The sequence below is a fragment of the Hermetia illucens genome, chromosome 6 (genome assembly GCF_905115235.1).
Source record: "Hermetia illucens chromosome 6, iHerIll2.2.curated.20191125, whole genome shotgun sequence".
NCBI lineage: Eukaryota > Metazoa > Arthropoda > Insecta > Diptera > Stratiomyidae > Hermetia > Hermetia illucens.
This window is the reverse complement of record NC_051854.1, coordinates 10,925,802-10,949,354: the sequence shown is the minus strand read 5'-3', so window position 1 is coordinate 10,949,354 and position 23,553 is coordinate 10,925,802. Positions and strand designations below refer to the sequence as shown.

Here is a 23,553-nt window from a genome sequence, read left to right as displayed (position 1 = left end):
GAGTATTTTGAGCTAAAAATCCTTCCACAACTTCCACTCCTTCCAAAAATAATTGAGGAAGGACATTGGAACCTAGAAGAACCGGAACATGCGAAGCGTGATCTGTAACTGGATCTGCCAGCCTCTTGCCTGGGAACAATGAATTTATTCCCCTAGGTGGACGAGGAAGACCCCCTTTGGTAACTCGCTTGACTACCAGCGCCTTCGTTTCCACGTTTGAGCCATCCTCTAAACTAAGAGTCAACCCGACAATTGAAGACACTCTTCCTGCGGATACTCCTCCCACTCCGGATACTTCCACATTGGTTCTCTTCTTAGTTAGTCGCAGCCTTTGAACTAACTCCTCAGTGATATAACTGCTCTGGCTACCCTGGTCGACCAAGCACCGAACTGAAATTACACTTCCATCCTTTGCCTTTATCTTTATTACAGCTGTGGGCAATATAGTTTCGGAATGGGCAAGTTTTGTAGAGTTTTCTGCGTGATGAGAAATACTCCCTTGCATGTATGACCCGCTCGATCGATCTTTGCCGGGATGCAATACTGTTTCATGCTGCCCATGACAAAGCTCACATTTCAAAAACTTACGCCTTTGACATTCCGTACCATTTTTGTACTTATGGGAGGCACAGAAGACACAGATACCATAATGCCGGAGAAGATCCCCTTTGTCCTTGCTGTTTATTAACCGTGGACATTTTAATACCAGATGATCTTCCATACAAATGTAGCATGGAAACCGCTTAATTTTTCCCCCTTGTGCTTTTGCGGCAAGGGAAATTTCCCTATGCGGTTTTTTTCGACCACCTAAGATCTCTGCCTTCTTAGCAACGGAATGTTCTTCTGCTTGAACCTTCGCGAGTCCGCCTAACCCCTCCCAATTGGGAGACATAACTATGTATCTATTTTCCAGGAATAGATCAATATCATCAATTGTTACGGGAAGTTTTGGCTGTTTAAGCAATGAGTCAAATTCCCGTCGGGTGGAGACATCCATTTTACGGGTAAGGATAAAAGGTATGAAAGGTACACCTTGATCACAATTGAACCCAGCCTTCAACAGGTTTTGAACCACTGAGCGCATTGTATCAAGTGCCCTTCCAATGGTACTGGGGTCTTGTAATACTATCTGGGGAAGATCTATGAGGGCCTGGATCTCCTTTTCAACCAGCGCCCGAGGATTACTGTAGCGTCGTTCCAGAAGTTCCCAGGCCTTATCGTAGTTTTCCCCATGCACTCCTAAGTGCTCTACGACTCTCCTCGCATCACCTTTTAATTTGCTCTGCAGCATCATTAGCCTTTCAGCTCGCCCAATATCAGATCCTTCATAGACTGATTGAAAAATACTACGGAAAGACTCAAAGTGACGAAGATCCCCATCAAACGAAGGAATATCAGGGACTGGTGGACAAGGACGAGGTCTATGACCGCGATTCCAATAAGGAATGCCTTCGGTCTCGGAGCTTCTTAGCCCGAAGCCTCTTGACGGCAACGGTATGTCACCAAAAGGTATGTTCAAGTCATCGCGAACCCTGGGAAACCATTCTCTAGAGAACAAGTTTTCCGGCTGTTTTGTCGCATCCTCCGACTCCCCTTGAGCTTCATTAAGCTCGACTGAAGGTCCGGGGCGTGGACTTGATGTTACCCTTCCACCTGTGATTTCTATATCGACGGGAGAGCTTTCGGGAATGAGATCGCGATGAACACGCCCAATCAGCTCCTTAGTAGCATTGTAAATACCGATCATAACGGATAGTTTATTTTCTCGGAAATAGACTATGTCCTTAGAAGCGTTTTGGCGAAGAAGTTGGCTGTGGCCGGCGAGGAAATCCCAATAAAGCTGTTGCACTTCTTCCCATGCCGCAGCAAAACGCTCTCGCGTCCTTTTTTCTTGCCGGAGTTTGACTAGGGACTCCCGCACACTTTCAAGTTTTGCGACCCTTTCTTGCTGGGCATCAATAATTGCCTGAATCTCCATTCTGGCTAAATTTAAATATCGCGATAATACCAAGCTCCGCGGCGATAGTAACTTTGCGCCTTTAATCTGGGCGCCGCAACGACAATAATTTTGCGCCCTAAGATTTAGGCGCCGCAACAATAATAATTTTGCGCTCTAAATTTGAGCGCCTCAACGATAATAATTTTGCGCCCTAAGATTTAGGCGCCGCAACAACAATAATTTTGCGCTCCTAATTTAAGCACCGAATCAATAATTTTGCGCTCTTAAATTTGAGCGCCGCAACGATAATAATTTTGCACTCTTAATTTGAGCGCCGCAACAACAATAATTTTGCGCCCTTAATTTAGGCGCCGCAACAACAATAATTTTGCGCTCTAAATTTGAGCGCCGCAACAACAACTTTGCGCCCTTAATTTAGGCGCCGCAACAACAACAACTTTGCGCCCTAAAATTTAGGCGCCGCAACAACAATAATTTTGCGCTCCTAATTTGAGCGCCGCAGCAACAATAATTTTGCGCTCTTAATTTGAGCGCCGCAACAACAATAATTTTGCGCCCTTAATTTAGGCGCCGCAACAACAATAATTTTGCGCCCTAAAATTTAGGCGCCGCAACAACAATAATTTTGCGCTCCTAATTTGAGCGCCGCAGCAACAATAATTTTGCGCTCTTAATTTGAGCGCCGCAACAACAATAATTAGTGATTTCCACTCCGCAATGGCAATACTCTGAACGGGGCACTGAATACGTGGGAAGCGCAACACTGTAAGGATCTATCCTTTGGTCTGAACGCGCCCACGTAACAACAAAATAGTGCACTGAAAACGTAGGAGACGCAACACTACAAGGATCTTTCCTTTGGTCTGAACGTTCCTATGTTGTTCCAGCACAAACAAAGCACCGATAACTTTACCGATGTACTATATGAACCGTTCAGTATTGTCGCGGCGGAACACTAACACGTTTGTAAACTACGCACTCATTAACAACAATTTGCACAAGAAACTTTATAAAAATTCACTGTTTTATAAATTTTAATTTACAGATACTTACTTGAAGGATCCTAATTTGGTATCCTATCCGGCTCGACGGACCAATTGTTCGAGAAGTCTCCTAATAGAGTGTGGTTCGCACCCAAGTCCAGCCAAGTATCCAACTTGGCGCGCTTATCCCTTGGGCGCGATGGAGTCCTGCTTCTTTTATCCCTCGCTGTCAAGTGAGGCTGTGGAAAGAACTAAATTAGGGTCTTACCAAATTGTTTCTGAAGTTCCAGCGAAACAAAGACACAAACACTCTTTTCGGGTTTCTTGAATACTTTATTTAATTTATCACTAACTTTCTACCTTAAACTTAAATAACCGAAAAATCTCCACTCCAAGAGAACTCCAACTCGATTCCAACAGAACTTCCGACCCGACCCGACTCCAACGCGTTTGACTTCCCCACGACTAGACTTCCACACGTATGACTCCAACCACGGCTCCACTCCAACACACCTGACTTCCGTACGTTTCCGCGTTGCTGCAGTTTAAATATGGAAAGTCCATTAGTAGCAACCCGGAACTTAAGTTTGTTTGAAAAAGTCCAATCAAACAAAAACTGCACACACAACAGTCAACCGTTGGCCGAGGTCGTCAGAATATTCCCATATGTTATGGTGCTGGTGACGACATCGCCCAGTAGCAAGCCGGAACACGGAATCGCTTGCATTTTGCACATTAGCACATGTGCATGTTGTATGTTAGCACATGGGCAAGGTTGCTGTTGTTTATTATGATATGGGATCAGTCAGCAACGTACGCTGACCTTGCAGCAATCACTACCGATGATTGCTGACGCTGTTGATGTGAACTTACAAGATCGATTGATTGTGGGAAATCGCTTAAACAGAAGAATATACAAATATGATGCGTTCTATAATTGGATCTCTCTTATGTTAGTATCTCGCCACGGTATATAAATATTCCCAGGAAAGCAGCTGCAGGAACATGCTTCCATTTGATACTCGATTTATTACCTCGATGATGTCCCAGACCTAAACACAGTCTTCTCAAGGAAGTACAGATGACTTCAAATCTAAATTCTTCCCAATAAATCTTAACCAGCGGAACATGTTATGGATTCCAATGCGCATCGATATGGATGCATTTGCATTATGGCCTCCACTCCGCCCCAACCATTAATTTGAAAACCGAAATCCAATTTTATGAGCCGCGCAATCAAAAGTAGGTGTGGGCCTTGCTAGCGTCTTACATTTGCTTTGGATACCGGCTCCCTTCATGCTAGCAACGGAAATTGTTTGTTTGTTGTTTATAGAGTCCGGGGGTTGGCATAGTCATTCACTATCGCTATTTCTTGGGGATGTGTCGGAATGCACTGAGTGTGCTGGTTGTTATCAAAGTTATTTAAATTCCAATTAAAAACTTTTTAGTTAAGTGCTGAGATGATGAATTTGTGCCTTTTGTGACTTAATTGCATAATTTGGATCCGAAATTGTGAGCAGGACCAAAAGCAGGGATGGTTTCCTAATACCCGAAGTGCATCAAAGTATTTTCTCGAAAATCGATAGTGTGCGGTGGAATTTCCGGGACTCGTACTATTGTCCCCCTCTGGAGTTCCTTAAGGAGCGACGGATTCCTTCAGTTGGATTTTGGGGCGAATAATTGATCTAACAAATATCGCGTATCTAACTATTAAGCCGCGCGGTAACGGGCGTATATAATTACGCATTTTATCCTTCGAACCGGTGGGTTCTTCCCCCAATCCGTTGTCTCTCGCTATTTCGTCCCGAACCTTTAGTTGTCTTCAAATACTTCGGCCCTTCGATTAAAAGATGATGGGAACTGATGATCGTAGTTCCACAGCTAGTACCGTGAGTGAAGTATTTAAGACAGTTCTGCAGGTAAGGATTTTCAGATAAGATAGCGTTGCAATTTGCACTTTAGATATTGAACGATTAAATCTACAACGTAACTGCCAGTTTCAGTCATGCTTGCACCTTAAACTCTTATCGGTTGTGCCTCCAAATGTGCTTCCTTCTATGTAATTGTTCACAGAGGGTAGATAGATGCACATTGTGGCACATATAACGAACATTAGGTGGGAATTGGAGCGTGAAGACAATCATTTTGTAGGTCACTTGGAATGGATTATTTGGTTGACATAAACAAAGTTGGGATGGGTGCTAATGTGGTAACGGAATTTGTATATTATGTTAAATGTTCCATGCACACTTGAAACGCTCTATGTATACTCATATGCTCCATGCATATCTAGTGATAATAGTGCACATTCAATTTCAAAAGAACAAGGACTCTGAACGTAGACGTCTTGAGCAGAATTAAATGGATATTCAGAGAGACTAGAAAAGGTTTTAACAAGTTCAGACTTCCTTGTCGTTATTGTTGTACTATTTTGTTATACAAGCGCCTGGTTCGTATTGTCTAGTATACGTTACGATATAAAGGACAGATTATCAGGGTTAATTTATGCCAAACGGATTCTCCCTATCCCATGTCGCTGGAGGACACATAGAAAATGCAGCTTTTTTCTAGAGGATGCATATTGTAGGTCTGCTTCGATGTTCTTTATTCTGTGGAATAAATTGTAATATTTATTTCGAAGCTCTTTGGTGGTTCTGTGTCCTCCGACTTAGGGATCCAGCATTAATGCGACGTTGGTGTCTTCCTCTCGGGGGAAGACCAGTAGATTAGCTGAGGTGCGCTTGGATTGATGTAGATTTATTAACGCTAGACTCGGCATGATCTTTTGCGCAGGGGTATCGTCATTCCCCGTCTAACCGTCGATTTTCATCTCCTCCAAAAGTTCATTGGTGGCGTCGACTGGATTGAGGTCATCGTTCGGCCTCGTGGAGCGGTATGCTTTCTCCTATGCGTTCCTGGTGTCATCCGCATTTTATAGCCCGCTTTTTCTAGTGCCTCCAGGCATTTTCCATTCGTGGGCAGTCGAAAGTATTGTTTGTTCATCTGGAGTTATCCTTCCTTGATCACTACGTACGATGAGTTTGTCCTTCAGCATTTAGATGCATGCGAGAAATCTCCTCTTATGGAAAAACCTCGAGCTTTACGCCCTGGAGAATTGTTCCTCGCATGCTATGACGTGTTATCCTACCTGAGAGGTATCAAAGCAGGGGATACATTCCCCTTGTTCCCCTTTAGCGTCCCAGATATGCTTAATGATCATCTCCAACAGTCGGGATTACTAGCCATCAGCGCCACCCGTAAGTGAATCCCAGCCACGTTACTTAAGGGTTTGGCAGTGTGTACCTTGTCGTCCGACCACTGTTGTTTCGCTGTTTGCAGACGTTATTTGGCGTCCGCGCCCTTTTATATTTCGCTCCTTTCACTTTTTTGGTCCACCTGATCTTGTGATCGATTGCGCTTGAAGCCGATAGGTTTCGGTTTCTACTGGTTTCCGTGTCATTTGTTGTTATATTCCTCTAAAATCGATACTTAGCGAGATCCTTTCCATCCTATTCAGTGGACATCCCCTTCTTAGTTGTCTTCCTTTCGCTGGCATTCTTATTAGACTATGTTGCTCACGGGATCTCCGTCGTCGATGGTATGTAATGGGGGAGAAGTTATAGCTTCTGAGCACTTAGGTCGTGGTGGCTCCTTGTACTCGACATTCTCATCTAACGGAATATCCCGGATTCGTTAACGTCTCGCAGGTTTTCCGTTAGTGGATGTGATTCTACCCGTCGCAACTGAAGAACAACGGCACCGAAGATCTGATCTCTGATCCGTCAATAGGTGGCATATTCACATAGAAAATGCTCCGTGGATTCCGCTAGCTCGCTACAGGAGGGATACGTATCATCTTGAATAATTTCTATTCTGAACATATATCCAGTTGGTGAGTTATTGCCTGTCAGAATGCCTACAATACTCCTGCAGCTCTTCCCATGGTTCTTACACCAGAAACATGTAAGGGCAGTCATGCTACTTTGTCAGCCTCGCTGCCAGCAGATAGGAGTAAGCTTTGCTATGCTACAAGTTAATTTGACCAATCTTTATGTTTTTCGACATAAACTTTAACGTGTAATGGAAAACCGCTAGAAGCGGGTGCCGGCAGTCCGCGTGTGACGGGATTTCCCCCACACCGTACCGCCAGAGACTCGATCCCCTCGTGTTTGATTTCTTTGAGAAAAGCCGCACTTGGAGGTTACAGCAATTCCCATGTTCTCATCCATGAAAGGGCTCATCTCATCCCGCAGAGCATTCGTCTGTTTTCCAGGTAAAACCTTCACTGGCTTGCGGTGTTCAGTTTGCATAGATTCGATCATTCCAACTGGCATCAAGTCAGTGCCGTTCACGTCTCTGGCTTCCCTTTCTTCCGCCTGTTCCGTAAATGGTATAGGAGTATGCACTATCCTCCGCGCGCAGCTTCATTGTGGGAGAGCGCACCGAAGATGCTGCAATTTGCTCTATATTGTGGGAGTCGATGACCATTATTGTTCGTCGCTCGCAAAATAGAGATGATGCTTTACAGTTTCCTGTTATCATAGAATTTTAATCTATCTAGGAAAATGTGGAGCACCATATGATGACTCAGCACATTCAGACTCTTTTGGTCCAGTTCGAATACCAAGCTGAAATCCTTTACGTTGCAGATTGGTCCTTCCTGGCATTCATAAACTTTATCCTCCAGTGTCCGAAGTCCATGCGCGGGCTCTGTTCACCCAGCATGCGGATAATGTCCTCAGCCTTTCTTCGAGGGCCTGGTAACCAACATCCGATATGTTCTGTCCTACGTACCTCAATGTTCACAATAATGAAATTGGGTCGACCGCCAGAATTCACAGCCGGGATTACATGTTGGAGCCACTTTAAGACAGCCTCATCAGTGTAATTCAAACGAAGAAGCCCATCGCGAAAACCTTGATTGTTAAATCTTGGCGTCGTTCCAGGTTCCAGCATTTTTTTTCACAGACATTCTTGGAGGATGGAAAATTATTCCTCTGACATTTTCCCATCCTTGGAGGAAACTCCCACGACGTAAAATTAGCTATAAATATTCGAAATAATACCCTTCTGTGTTAATACACTTCTAGAGGTGGTATTTTCGAGTTTGAGAGCTAAGTTGCAGGACCTCATCCAGGATATTCTTTACGGTGTATGTAACTTGAGCCGTCATGTTTTTGCATGCAAGTAAAGAAAAGAAGGAGGGACAGGTTAGGACTGTAGGGAAATGGAGATATTGGTATCGGCCAGGAAGTCGTTAAGAGCCTTTTTGGCTTTATATATTGTTGTGGTGAAGTTTCTACAAGTTCTTGATGCAGTTTGAGCTGAGTGTATCCTTGAGAACTGCAAATTTTTTAAAAATCTGTTTTATCAGTGGACCGTGAACTTCTGGAGAACAATCAAAGAAGGTAATAATTTTCCTTGATGTCAAACGTCCCTGAGGTGTGTCAGTCTGAGTTCTGCCCTTTCCTTCGCATTATACTCAAAAATTCATAAGGATTATGACAATTGAATTAAAAAGAGTGAGGGTCAATTTGGCAAGTTTGAGTTGTTGCCCGCGAGGCATCTGCATGTCCTTTTGTTCGTCGGTTAACACCTTCGGGACCAGTTTGGCGAATATCTTTTTCATTTTCAAATCTTCGATTATAATGCGGTGAACAGTTTTTTCGTCAAGTTTGGAACTTCATTTATCAATTGAAGTTTCAACCGTTGGCCAGAGCTCAAACGATCGCACACTTTCTTCCTATTTTCGCCACTTTTGGAGGTCGATGAACGTTCGCTGCAACCTAGGCCATTCTCTCTTTGAGTGGCTTGTGTCATCCGAGATCTTTTTATTTGGACAATGTGGCACTCTTAAAGACTTCAATCATAGTTCAATAGAACGGTCCATTGGGCCATGTTACAGAACTTCAAACAGGGGTTCACCAGAATGGACTTCCTGACTTTCCGGTGGCTCGAAGGCGACTTTCAGCAGACATGTGATTTGAAGGTCTATGGTTAAGTCTGGAAAAATATAAGCGTAATACTAAGGACCTGTTTATGTTTGTCGCCTGGAGGGTCTCTTTCTGCTGCTGGCTACTGGTATGTTTATTTTCTATAGCCCATCCATTGGGACTAGGGATTAAAATTCTACTCAGTGGTGCTGGTATGGTACAGAGTTATTACTCTTTCTGAAGTACCTGACGAACTCAATTTTATACGGAAGGAAGAGATTCACGAGTTCTCACATCAAAGTGGAATCCAATCTTGCCATTCAAGAGTTCAAACTTTCAAATTATACCCTTAATTTTTAAAGATTATGCGTCGAGCAGCCCGCTTTAAAAACACGGTCATTCCAATGATGGTGGGAACCGTACTACCTTTCAAGCATTTCCCCGAGGTTTCAGTAACTATGAATATATTTTACTCTACATGAATATCTGATTTCTTTACTCGCCATATCATCTATTCCCTTCTTCCTTCTCCAGACTGCAACATGCTCCGCATCCTAAGGCTTTTTCTCTGTCCAATTTTCAATATTGTGTGCGAGAGAGCCTTAAAAGGATCGGTTCTTATTACAAGTTTACTAGTGCATATAGTCTGCAATTTATCTTTTTCTGTGCTACAGTGCTATCCGTTGATTTTACAAAACTATGAATTATCCTTTCCCTTCTCCTCTTCATCTTCCTTTGAGCAAAGCAAAAAATGATACATCATATAACCCACAAAAATCCATTCAAATTACAGAGTCCGGCACCGATATGCATGTTCTATCTTTCACATCCCTTCGGAGTGGTATCTCCATCATCGGGAAGCGATGCCTTCAAAAGCCGAACGTTCTCATCGTATCCTGGCAGAGATGATCAAATAGTTTCCGGCGACAATGATGATGGTGACGGGAACGACGCGCTATATCAAAGACGAAGGCGGAAACAGTTGGGTGAAAAGCCTGTCGTTCTGAATAGAACCAACGCAAGGAGACGAGAAGATTGGTCGGGAAACTTGACAGGGTGTAATCACGACGCCCGAACAACAAGTGGCCTGAGGGATAGCTCGAGGATGCGATCCGGACACCTCATCCCGTGGCCTAGGGATACATGGAGGAGGGAATTCGTACTGCCACCCCTGATCCAGTTCCGTGGAAAACAGAAAGGTAAGTGATGAAGAAATGATTATGTGGAGCTTTTCTGTGTCCTTTATGATGTGGTGAATAAGATTTTTTGGGGTCGTGTTGGGAGGAGGATTGTTGGGTTCATTTGCATTCGAAAGGCTATTATTGCACATGGGGCGATTGCTGAAGGGTGAAAAAATGCTTCAAATGAGGTTGGAAAGGATGCGGTTTAAGGTAGTTGTGAGAACTTAATGAACTTGAACTTTAATCCTTGCGGTGTGGATTTGGGTTGAGAGATGTGACACGAGTTTGCATTGCGGTATAATGGAGTGGGATATATTCAGACTTGAGGTTTTTGCAAGGGTTTGAATGTTGGGATAATAGTCCTTTTTGCCATGCTTGATTGAAGCTTATATAGAGAGCAAGAAACTAAAAACTATAATAGATGCATTGTTTTAACATTATTGCGGCATTTTGGGACATTTTTTTCTGTGGAGACGGGGAAGTCCTGAAAGAGTGGTGTATGATCCTTTCTTGTTCCACATCAGGTTTCTTTATATTTCCTTTTACCGACTGGCGTCAAGTGCCGGAAGGTTGTCAAGCATTATTTCGTGATTCGTAGAGTAGCCGCGCCCTCGTGCGAGTTCAGTGACCAACTACACAAAAGGACTCCACTATTGAGCAAGCTAGAAGTTTTGAACACACGTTATGTTCAAAGCAGGAGATGCTTTACCCATTGTCAGTACAAAATTGGTCTTCCTGGTTCTAAAGGATACTAAGACAGAAGACACTTTCAAAGTAACGAATTATCAACGGATGAAATAAGGTAATCTGGCACAGAAGGTCATCCCAACACCTGCCGAGGAAAAGTCACTCGTGCATATTATCAACTGCAATATAGGAAAGGACATTGCATTTTATGAGTCGAAATCCGAGAGTACCATTCATGTGCTTCTACAGAAATGGTACATGTTCAACAAGCAAGCGAGTAACCACATATCTGACCATATAACTAACTCTTTCACTGGCTGGATTGATGCGCAGCCCCGCCTTCCTGCTCCGGGTACTAGTAACCCCTAAACTAGTTGGGAATCAATCACATAAGGTCCCACAGATTAAAACAATGTTGAACTCTACTCTCCATTCCTTGCACAGTGCGTGATCACAAAGTCTTCGATGATTTCCTGCTCTTCACGAGTGAGTCCGGAAATGACTTCGGCAGTATCGCTAATGCAATGCCATTCATTGCAACAGCGGACCTGCTGACCACTACGCCTTTCCGCGATTTCCTCCCCTTTGGGATCGGATTAGAGTTTCTTGCCAGAATTCTCCTCTTGTGGGCTGATCTCCTTTGCTCCTCTTCCTTTTGGTTTAACTGTTCAAGGCTTATATCTATATTAAGCCTTCTTAAGAGTTCTTTTTCGATTCCAGGCTTTCCTCTATACTGCGCTGATACCATTTAGCGCCTGCGTCACTGGGGACTGCTTCCTTTCTGGCGGCTAAAATACTGACCTTAGGCGTACTTTTGTTGGTCCCTGCCTTCTGATCATGAACTTTAGTTGGTTTCGGTCTTTGCAGTAGGTTAATTTTGAGTCTGGCTTCACTTCTCAACTTCTCCCTTCTTGGGTTACGTGGTTCTGAATGTGCCTCCGCCTGATGGACCAGTTTGTGTTGGTATGAGGTCCCGATTGTTTACCTTTTCTTAGTTTACAAAAATCGGTTATATTCATAATTGCTTAAAGAGCGTCCGAAAGATCGAAGGTTTGATGTTGCATAACAAATGAAAGCCTGGGTATGTAGGCAGTTGTGTAAGGAAATAGTGAATCTCACCATGTTTTCGATGCAGCCACGGATCTAAATTGTTAATGAGCCACGCAGTCCGTCTGCTTCGTTACTCGTTTTACCAAAAGAGTTGTCACTCATTTAGCGTATGTTTCTGTTCTTCACGAGTAACCAATTCTCTTGGGTCTTCCCTCTTGCGTTGGTGGATAGTTTTTCATTCCTTAGCAAGGAGGGCAACGCAGATCAACCCCGCGATCATAGCCACAGCCGGTTCAGAGGCAGAGAGGTAGGCAGACGACACTCGCAAAGCTCCCCCTCTTTGCACTTACACAAGGCGCTAACGATATGACAAGGGCATGAGTCCTTACCTCCGCGATATAAATCATGCACTTATAAGAAGGCGTCCCCTGGTAGATATAAGGCGCCTTATGTCCTTCATTCATTCATGGCCTTCGATTTAAGGTCCTGATTCCAGCTGCAAACACGTCTACTACTGTTTTGATCATCTGATCATCAGCATCTGCATAACCGATGTTCAGCCTTAGCAGACTATCGTAGGAAGTGTTCCAGAAGTTCGGCCCCAAGATGAATCTCTGTGCTACTTCCGACGAAATCTTCATCCTCCTCTAGTCGTTTAGTATCTCATAGAGCACCCTGTTCCACCCTTAAGTAGATCGCCGGAGGATAGTATAAATCCTTTTGAACGCGATATATTTGCGGTCACTTTGTAAGAACTTTTCCTGAATTCGTTATCCGCCCACCGACGTCAGCAATGGGTGTCAGAACGTTGGCATGCGTTTGGTGCTTAAAACTACGAGCCTGATTCTCGCCGTCATTTCCAGGATCCGTTTCCCTCTAGAGTCTGGGTACGGAATGTCTCATACAAGCGCTCTGGCATTGAAGTCAACCCTACAATGATCCGCCCCTTCACGCCCAAAACGGGGTGCTTCAGAGCATCAAGTCAAAAATCCGGCATCGTATCGGTGTTAGATTAACGCTAAGAAATGATATCGTTAAGCACTGGATCCAGCCGAAGCCATCCCTTTAGCCTTTAGCAAAGAACTGAAATCGGTTGCCGTCCCTAACTCAAGTGGCAGCGGTAGACGATAAATTGAGTTGCCATGAAACTGGGTCCTTTTTTCGGTACTGTTCGCTGATTATCATTAGATTAGTTTTTACCGTGAGCAGTTGTACTTCGGTGCATGGTAAATTGAGAATGTGGCTCATGTTAGTCGCGTCCTAGTTCCGTCGAATTCCGTCCTGAAGACTGGACATTGCCCCGAGCCCGCAGTGTATGCAACGCTGTCAACAAATGGTCCACGACCCCTGCAAAGAACGCAACTCTGTTTTCGTTGCAGGACTTCAATTTTTGATCTACCTGGTCCCTTGTGTGGGGCCTATCAACATTTGTACCTTACATATTCCAATTCCAAACCAAGTGTGATTTTCACGTTATTAAGGAACTTTTCTCGCATATTGCACGGTAACTTCAACTACAGCGAGTTTTGGCTTCGAGAGCTCGCATAGGTGGTACCTATCCGAGTGTTATTTGGCTCTAGACATTCACGATTGATGTCCTCCTGCACTTCGACAGTGTGATTGTGATATAGACAAGATCTCGGATTTCTAGAGAGCACAAAGGGTTTGGACAAGAAACGACAGCCTTCTCTTCCAGTAGACCTTTGACCGCCTCGCAGAATGAACTCTTGTTAGTTCTCTTCGGGCCTAATTCAACGAGGACTTCGCTACCTTTCATTTTTTGTATGTAAAACATTTCAGTTCCCCTGTCATTGTCTTACAGCGGATTTCACTGAAGACTCTGCAAATGTCCTGTCTTCCATTGGTCTAATGAGCAGAGTCCACGATATAATTTTTCTTCGTTTCGTCGTATTTTCTGTTAGTGGTTTTCTAGCCTCCTTGTATCGGAACAGACGTGTTTCTGACGGCGTAGCGTGTTGTTTTCTTTTGTCCTTCTTTTTTGTGTTTTTTTTTTGGCCCTCGAAATTGTGATGACTAAACGGGATTGGACAATGGCTCCATCGAAGTGCTCCGTCGAGACATGCTTGCACGCCTCTGTGCTATCCATACTCGGGAATTGTGGGGGTTGACGATCAATTTCGCCATCTTTTTAGGTTTTTGAAATAGCTTTCGCCTCTTAGTCGCCTTCGGTCATTTAGGATGGTCTCCTTCAGGCGGATTTTCTTCTTTTCACTTTCTCCTCAATTTGCTTTGCAGTGGACTGTCTGCGGTTCGTTTGGCTCTTACCCTGCTCCCAGCTGGAAGTGCGGCTGTTTTTGCTTCAACGCATTTTCCATTACGCTTCACAACTTGCGCATTTTCTGATGAGCCTTTCTTCTTCAGTTCTAGCTAGGACGGTGGACTGCGCTTCCACTCCGTCCATGTCCGAATCAACCTGCTCAAATCTAGCGGGTCTGACTGGTTTTTCTCCGGAACAGGAATACTGCAGGATACCTTTTTTGGAGGGTAGGGTGGCTGAATGGTTTTACACTCCCGCAATAGTTGACAATGATATTTGGAGCTCTCTCTCTTCCGTGTCTGCATAAAGTTGCTGATGGAAGCCATCCCACCACTCACAATAGAAAAAGGTGTGTTCAGCGTCGTCCGACACTCCATTGCAGGACACACAATCAGTGGATTGTTCCTTCCAAAGCGCAATGTGCTGGAATTGCCGTCCACGCACAGGCAGCCGCGTCAGTTTGCAAGGCTTAATCTTTATCTGGGCACATCACGGTGTCACATCGGGTGTTCCAGTCCTTGTTGCCTCTTTCACTGGGTGCTGCAATGAGCAACGTACTTTCCTACTGCGCTTTCCCTATTATTGTATCGTTTTCTGATTTGTTTTATATTTGTTCTCTATGGGTTTTTTTACTAGGGTATCGCGTGCAAGGAAGCAGGCGACAATAGTCAGGAACAAGTGTACTTACCCCTACCCAAATTCCCTGAGTTCTGAGCTAAGCTTTACTGATCCCGGAATTCACGGACGGATCAATGTGCGGTTGGGCCAACGCGATAAACTAATATCGGTTCAATGTATAGTACCAAAATAGGGTCCTTAAGGGGATGGCTACTAATACACGCCACAACTATCATCTTGGCTCACATCACCCCATCGATGTCGGCAGATACCTGTTGACGGTTCCGGGGACTCTCAGTGTGTCCTGACGTGTACCCGTGATTCGCTTTCTCAAAGTTGCTACTGAGGACGCAGGTGTACTGCCAGTCAGAAGGTTAGAACTACTTAATCGGCAGTCCTCGTATGTGAGCGACCCGTTAAAGATTGAAGACGACCACTGAGGGGGTGATTCGCAGTGTTAGCGAAGATATGTGCGTTTCAAGTTTTTCGAAAGATTCCCTCACATTGGGGCTACTTTCGCAGTACCTAGACCCCCAATCATGTACTATTTTACGGGTCTAGTTCTTCTCTAAACTAGTGGTCACGAATTAAGCTCATTTTCTCGAAATTTTCAAAGTTAATGGAGATACGCGGAGGACTTCCGAAAGTGTCTTGCCTGCTGCCGGTTTAGTGAAATGAGCACCGAGTGCCGCGCTGTTTCCTTTTGTCCTTCTTTCCCTACTACTACTTGGATGAAGACTCGTTCAGTCTGTCCTGGTTTTTCTTTTTTCGAGTTCACTTTGCAAATGGCTATCTGCGTCCCGTTTGGCATTTACGAGTGTGCACAGCGGGAAGCGTGGTCGCTTTTGCTTTTTACGTATCTTTTGCTGCAGTACATCCTCACTTGTAGAAGGAACTGCGGTCCAAGAGTTCTTCCGGTTCGCTCAACCTGTTTTTCACGCTTCTGCTCACGTTTTTCTGAATGCATTCGCTCCATATCTGCTACGCATTTCCTGATAAGCCTTCCCTTTTCGGCAATGACCGATTAACAGGAAATCCTGGCCCAGGGTGAAAATTATACGAAAAGATAGATTCAAAGGTGAAGATTATACTGGTTTGTGGTAAAAATGATGCCGGGTTCCATATTATCATTTTTTCATTGGAGTTTCTATTCTGGACCTCCGAAAAAAAGGCCGGGCCCGGGAGGAATCCTCCCTTTTAACCCCTCTTTTGTCAGGTTTGCTCTATAATTTTCGTAAGGATAGTCCATTGCGCTCCCACTCGGCTTATCTCCGTATTCATCTGCTCAGTTTCAGCGGATCTTGTTTCCGGAGCAGGGGCACTGCAGGGTATTAATATGTACCTTTTCAATGTACACAACCCGACTAGGGTCCCGAAGGGTTCGGCTCCTGATACACGCCATAACCATCACCTTGGCAGAGCTAGGCTCACATCACCCCATTGGCATCGGCAGAGAGCTACCGAGAGTTATTTCCGTGAAATACAAATGGCCAAAAAGGCTATAGGCAATCAATTTCTTGGAGATATTGAGCCAGTAGTTCTCCGCATTTTTACTTGAAGATATGTCCTACCGCTAACTGGCAAAATAAACGTCAAACAACCTGCCTTGTCCATTACTAGCCCATTAACGTGATGTTTCCATATTCTGGAGTTCAGTTATATTTTCACGCCAATCACTACTGTACGAGGAAAATTTTCGAATCCTTTTCTATTCCATTCCAAACTCAACTTTCTCTTCTACAGTTAACTTGTCCCACAAAAATTTCCACTCGGGCATCACTTTCCACCAAAGCTTCCGGCTACACGACGCTTTTAATTCGAAGCTCTGAGAGTTTATTTCGAAAAGCTGCACCGCCGCAAACAGGTTCCATCAGTGTCAACAATTCTCTTGCAGCCAAGCACGTGGGTTTGTTTTTGTTTGGTTTGCTATTATCAGTCGATACCATGGTTACCGCGGCGGTGCAAGTGTTGATTCCATCTAAGAGCGTCGTTGTTATTTCCCAAGCAACCACTTGGAGTTCGAGGAACTTTCTCTTCGTGGAGCTGGACTTGTGTTTGGATACCGCGTGCATGGCGGCATTTACGTGGGAGGCATTCGCAATTCGTTCCTTTTGTTTGGATGTTTCGGAAGCGGTTCCTCGTGACAATTTTATGGTTGGACAATTGCATTGATTGGCATCGCTTCCTGGTGGAGGCGTTCAACCTTACAGGGACGCATGCAGAACGGAGAAATTCGCAGCGTGAAAACTGGTGGGAAATTAGGTCCTTCCGTTAGAAAGTCAACGGTGATTCGGATCCTGAGTGAGCACATGCCTGCGGCGTGGAAACAGGCGATGTGGGAGTGATTGAGGCTACGACCCAACTCCTACCTCGAGTTCGTGTGAGCTTTCTCTTCGGCGCCGCGTACAATGTGGAAATTCGCCCTTGTGATGGCGATGCAGGTTTTCCAGTTTTCCTTGGCGTGCTGAGCAGTTAGTCGTCGTTTTCAGCATGTTCTGTGGAATGTCTCAGTAGCGTCCGTTTGGGGATTGAGCCAGTGTAATCGGTCGCGAGCCTAACTCCGCGCTTGGGACGTTAGGCTGAGTTCAGTGTGCAACGGTACGTCGCAGTCGGTAGTTGGTGTGATCTCTGCGGACTAGAAGACGCTGCGTTTCGTGTCGCAGAATTGAGCCTAATTAAACAGAAAAGCGGAACGATAACCACTTGCCCGAAAGAGATTACACACCAGAAGACCCCCGTGAGACGGTTTGTATTAGCGATTGTAACGTAGTCCCGCCTGTCGACCTTATATTCGTGATTCACGCGGAGTTTCGCCGAAAAGCCGTTAATAAAGTGCAACGGAAAAGCAGTCCAGGAGCAATTGACTAAGCCTTTATCAGCGAATCGGTTGGAAGCACCCCAAAGTAGCGCAACCTCCCGCGGACAAAGGCAAGTCGAGCAGAACGCGCTGAGTCAGCCTCGCTGCCCGTTCTAGCCTCGAGAATCAATTGCACTTTGTTGATTGCAATCGCCAAGGACCACTGGATGCAGTTTATGCCAAGGTGAGCGAATGTCAATGCATTTTGCCTTTTTCTCGAATACAAAATTAGCGAATTTATTGAATTCAATCGAACAGTTTCCGTTTGGCCTGTGCAATGTCACCAGCACGAATCCGTTCGCAGTCCATATTTGAGCGCTCATCGCTCCCTCGCCGGATCTAGCGATGCTTCTAGCTTCCAAGTTGGGAACGTTCGCGTACTGGAATTTGTCAGGTGGCGCTGCTCTTGGCTCGACGGTTTGTATGGCGCTCAAGGAGCACCTTGCCAACGGCCAAATGCTAAGCAAAATCGATAGTTGTCGACTTAGTGTGCTGGTCTATAAATAGCTGGGAAAACTACTGCCTACTCCAAGTAGGAGTAGGTTTTGTTCTGTCGGTGACTATCGGCTTTTTCACGTGCACGGGGTGATGTGTGACCACCTGCTTGTATGCAAAAGGATATATGGGGGTTGGTGCAGTGGAAAGACTTTGATTTTGTTTTGATTAAGGCCAGGATGCATTAAGGGTCAATTTGATTTCTGTTTTTTTTTGTAGATATGAAGGGTTGTTGGAAAGTTCCTTGTCAAAGGAGACTATAATTGTAACCGAAATGAGCATTTAGTAGGCAGTTTATTGAGGGTTGATGAAGGTTATCCTGGCATGAACTTTTTGCATCTTATCAAGGACCAACTTATTTCAGTGTCATAGTAGGACCTTGGAGAACTATTTTTGGAGGCATCTGCTTCGGAACCTGTTCGCGATAACCATTTTCCAATAATAGGGAATGACAAGGATTAATTGCGCCAGAATTCTGTGGTCAACATGATGTATTTGATGAATTGGTTCCAAGCGCAACCGTTTTAGTGCTTGAAAATATAATTCCGATGTGGATAGCACGGGATCAATTGATTACATTCGTTTCTCAAAATCTGGAGCCCTAACATCCTTGTGATAGGTAACGTAGGCATGAGCTATTAACTTGGTCATTACCTCTGAACCCTTTATGGAACTATCGAAGCGAAGGCTAGGTAGCATGTGATGAATTCATTTCTATCATAATTCAAAATGGCAAGGAGAGTATATCCTTGGATCATTCAAGGTATTGTTTCAATATTTCTCCAATTTTTTTAGTTCAGAGGCATAGGTACTTTCGGGACTTCTACGCTCTATCCTTTACAGGTCTTAAGTTTCCTCCAAACTTGTTCAAATCCAGTATTAAAATAGAAGTAATAAACAGAGATTTCTAGTTTTAGTTGCTGCCGAATACTAAGTGAAAAACTAGTCATCATTTTGAATTACTTTCCCTACTTGTTGCATATGTCCTAATATTCCAAAGAAGAGAATCTCCGAGGCTGCTGAAATCAAAGCCTATCCACTTCTACTTTAACTACAGACTCTACGACCTTAACAGCCAGATCCTATGAAGAGAATAGACAGGCTACTGATAGCCGTTATTACCCTGGAGGAGTACCATAGTGTATTATTGGCCACAGTTCTGAGCAACAGGTTCGAGCAGCAGGGATAGTCAGCGATCATATAGTTTGCAGCTAGCAACTTTGTTGAAACGTTGGTAGATATGACGTCGACGTTGTTGAGGTAGTAATAGTCGTCTAACCTTCCTTCTGTGTGAACCTGTGTAAAGAGGTGTTAGCGTAGATATCGACGATGTTAGGAGGTCTAGAGTGACGAAGAATCCTCCAGGTACCCTTACCTGTGTAAAGAGGTGTTAGCGAAGATATCGACGATGTTAGGAGGTCTAGAGTGACGAAGAATCCTCCAGGTACCTTACAGAGGTGCCTAGCACGAGTTCAGAAGAAAAAGCTTTGATGTCCTCCTTGTATGCTGTTAGCACGATTTTGTTCCATGTAGTACCTGAGCTCTATTTCGCGGTCATGCCATTTGATTCTGAGTGGTGTGATGCGAATCTCTTATGTGCCAATTAGCTTTGCCAAGGAACTGCGAGCCTTGATCTGTTGCGATCGTGCACCGAATAGTGCAACTCACCCGTTCTTTTCTGCTACACTGTGTTTGTAACTGTAAAAAATGCCATTTGATACAACTGGTGCAGCCAGGACAGTGGCTTTGGTTAACGCTGGGTACAGTTAATGTCGCATCACTCGTACCTTCGCACTACGGTACGTGATGCCATCAGACGATTTCGGGAGACAGGCTCATACCACTGCAGGCCAGGTCAAGACTCGATGTACTTCAATTCGAAATGACCCTTTCGTTATCAGCAAAGTGTTGAGAAATCCCCTTTGCACTCTTACTGGAGCTCGTGCGCGTTTTTCTGAAGTGAGTAATGTCGGTGTGAAAAACTATTATTAAAAGAAGATTGACAGAAAGAAATCTGAGCGTTTTTCGCCCAGCTCGCGTCCCCCAATTGCTTCCACAACACCGTAGAGCTATTCTTGCTTTTGTGCAAGGATATACTGACCGGACTGTGGAGGAATGGAAAGATATCCGGTTCTCGGATGAAAGCAAAATAGCCTTAATAGGTCCAAATGGACGTCAACGTGTCTGCAAATCCCAAAATGAAAGGTTTGCTTCATGCACTATATCTGAGACAGTAGGTTGCCGGGTTTTGGTTTGGGGAAGTATCTCTTACGAGGCTCGTACGGTCTGGTTGTGTTCGATGGAAGCAGTGTGATCGCTCAAAAGACGTGTACGAGCAAGAGCACCAGCTCCTACGACTCTGGGGAAGCTCAAGTATGACCGGGGAGTTTAGTCACCTAACACGGAATGCAGTCGCACAACTAGCGAAGTGCTTCCTTGCAGGTACCTGACTAGACGAATTTTTCTTTCAGCTCCTTCTAGCTCTGAGATGCAAGGGACCGTCGATGACCTCGAAGGCTGTTCTTTCAAGCATCTGAGGCAAATAGGAACGTAACTCACGCGATGAGACATTGAGGCTGCAGTTTGAGAGACAATAATTTTCGTCCGGTAGATCTGTCACTTGCACTCCGTAAGCTTTGCTGATGATTTTGATGGTCGGAACTGTGATTGGACAGATGCGCGGGAGTGCATCATCAATAGTGTGTGTTTTCTTCGCCGGGGACGTGCACGATGGAGGTGGTAAACTGGCTAATTAAGTCAAGGTGCTGTACTTGCCGTATGTTACGTGCAGAGTATGATGTAATTTCCTTCCACGATTTAGAAATCTTTAGATGTCATGAGAATTCCCAGCAGTTCTCGATCATATGGGCTGTATTTCTGTTACCCTGTTGGGTTTGGGATTTGAGGGATCCTAAGTCCTCATCTACTTGATGATGTACCGGACCAGATGGAGAGTAACTTAGTCTCACTTTTTGGCCCACGGACCACTAGTTTTGTTCATAGCACGCAAGTATTAAAAAAACGAGAAAGACGACAAACAGTTTCGTCCAGGACAGAGGCAACTTGTTATACACTGCTTCATCTTAGCCCCCAGCAGTGTGACAGTGAAAATCGCTCCTTTTTATATAATCCCAAACACGGTAGGGGTGCGAATTTTATCTAACTTAAAACTGCCAGTAATTTAGGTCCAAGTCAGGGCAAAGTTAATTTTTTTGTTTTGGGATCCGCTTTTGATCACTCTGCTCCTAAGGAGGTAGCATCTGACGAGTTGCCTCTGCCCCAAATGAAACCGTTGGTCGCCTTTCTGGTTTTTTTTTATAATAGTTACTCTGAATTTGAAGAAGCCATATGCAGCGGCTTGCATGAGAGCTGCTTGACGCTTTGACGAGCTCAAGTTGCAATAACTTGAAATTGGCGAAATGTGGTCACAATATGGTGCTGGACCGAAGCTGCTGGGCCGGTGATGCGCTCTTCGTTGGGCGGAAACCGTTTGAAATAGTAGGGGACCACTGCTTCAATTTCCTTTTCTGACCGAGTGAGAAAACCGAAATGGTGTGAGTTAACGTGTCCATTCCAGAAACTGAGCCTAGGCACCTCTTTAGATTTGAGGGAAGATCGAAATGCGAAAGAAAATCGGCGCTCTTATGTCTGTGGGAACGTATGACTAGATGAAATCTACGTTTTAAGCTCGGATCTATGGATAAGTTACCCGTTTGCAGGCGCTAGAGATGGGTTGAAACGCTTTTCATTACTGCTGAGCACGAAGTGTGGCAAGATAGATACTCTATCAATCAGGGAGCGTACACCCGAGAACCTGTCGACAATATAAGGTCGATTTTCCTTCCACGGTTTGTAGCTAAATGTTTGGGCAACGGAAGGGCTTTACTGGTTTCTGTAAATTACGGTGTTGACTAGAGAAACTGCAAGGTAGGCTGTGTCGAGTTGCCGCTGTTCCGAAACGATAATAACAGACACCATTTGTATGCGGCCGTGCGCTAGATGTTGAGCGATCTTGCCTTCCTTGTGAAATTTGAGTACTGTCTCGAGGCTGGCGTAGTAAATTCGCATTGAGTCCCATCGATTCGGGTTAGAATATCTTTCGACACTGAAATAAGCTGGACTTGAAGTTTTTTTACTTGAGTATCTGCAGCAACGAGGTCTTGAACTGCGAGGCGTTGCGTTGACGGCGCACAACGATAGCGGAATCGCCGTGTCTAACATATGATGGGGTCTGCTACGTTGAAAAGTACTTTGTGTCGAAGCAAATGCAACCATTTTACCTTTGAGAAATTCAGCCGAAGCGCTGGAGCCTGCAAGGTTATCTGGGAAGGTTTTTTTTTCGCCAAATTCCAGTTGGTTTAGCATAACTTCCAGCTTCTTTTTCTCTGAGTCACCGAAACGCTGGAGGAGCCGGGCTTTCAGCGCTAGATATCTGTTGCCAACCGGCAGGGAGTTGAGTATATTTGGACGTGGAGAACGGCTTCCACTAGATAGAGCTAGGAATGTGGCTTCTCGCTTTAAAAAAGTGGGAATTTGCCGGAAGCAAGTACTGCGACATCCTGGGGCGCTGTGGCGGTCATAGCACTTGCGGAATAATCAGAATCTTCCTGCCTGCTATCCTATCGAAAATACGATTATGCTGCCTGTTGCTGCTGATCAAAAGGTCGAAATACAGAAACCGATACGAAAGGAGACGGCTCGTTGTTGATATCGGCATCTTGTTTCCTTTTTGATACGCTTACTGGGGAGTGAGGATGCAGTGTGTTCTTAGGTACGGCGCGAATCGGGCATGGTCTTTAGAGCCGACACTTACAACATGATGGTCCCAAGACCGTAGAAAATCAGCCAGTCCATTTAGCCTCGAATCTTTCTAACAGCCAATTCGGAAAGGTTGGCAGTCAGAAAACTACCGGGCATCAACTTTTTCCTCGGCATACTGCCTAACGGCATTCACGAATTGTTCTGAACACCAAGCCTTTGAAGTCTCAATGTCAGCCTCCCTCATCTGGAAGCCAGAGGAGGCATTTCTTCAGAACGGCGGTAACGGTTTTTGGGGTTATTGGTGCACCATTTCACATATCGTTGACGGAAGGTAGTTGGCGAAAGTTGGCTGTAACATTTTACGGTATACATCTATCGATTTGAAGCAAAGGCTGATGCCGTGTAACGGCGCACAGTTCTCATAGCTAATAGTGGTGGCACCGCTTACTATCATATTCTGGTGGATTAGTGACATCATGCAAGACCCATTCGTCGGCCTCAATAGGCTTGACTAAAAATGAAACCTTAGTCGCTGCCGGCCGAGCCTTTTTCACTACAGATCGGGTTATCGAGGTGGGATTGTCAGCTTTGGTAGAATTCAAGGGTGGTTGTTGTAGTAAGTGGCACAGGTTGGAATGCCGTGTCTGATTCTTCTTCAATGAACTCAGATTTTTGTTTAGTTATTTCTCGTTTTAATTTTTATTGTGACTGGCAGCCGGATCCTACTAGACGACTCAGCTATTATAGCAC

At 44.8% G+C, this 23,553-nt stretch overlaps 1 protein-coding gene across 7 annotated transcripts in view; it reads left to right on the top strand.

The window, feature by feature from the left end:
• Nucleotides 1-23,553, top strand: part of LOC119658836 (serine-rich adhesin for platelets-like) — a 237,549-nt gene that overhangs the window by 11,697 nt on the left and 202,299 nt on the right. For 5 of the 7 annotated variants that reach the window (XR_005250289.1, XR_005250290.1, XM_038066575.1 and 2 more), the window contains exons 1-2: nucleotides 4,779-4,862; nucleotides 9,670-10,075. Coding sequence is in view for 4 of the 7 variants with exons in the window: in XM_038066575.1 (XP_037922503.1) it covers nucleotides 4,794-4,862; nucleotides 9,670-10,075 (475 nt within the window). In the remaining 3 variants the exon portion in view is untranslated. Of the gene's footprint in view, nucleotides 1-4,778; nucleotides 4,863-9,669; nucleotides 10,076-17,134; nucleotides 17,732-23,553 lie in introns of those variants that run through there. The other 2 variants (XM_038066576.1, XM_038066578.1) reach the window with 2 other exon arrangements.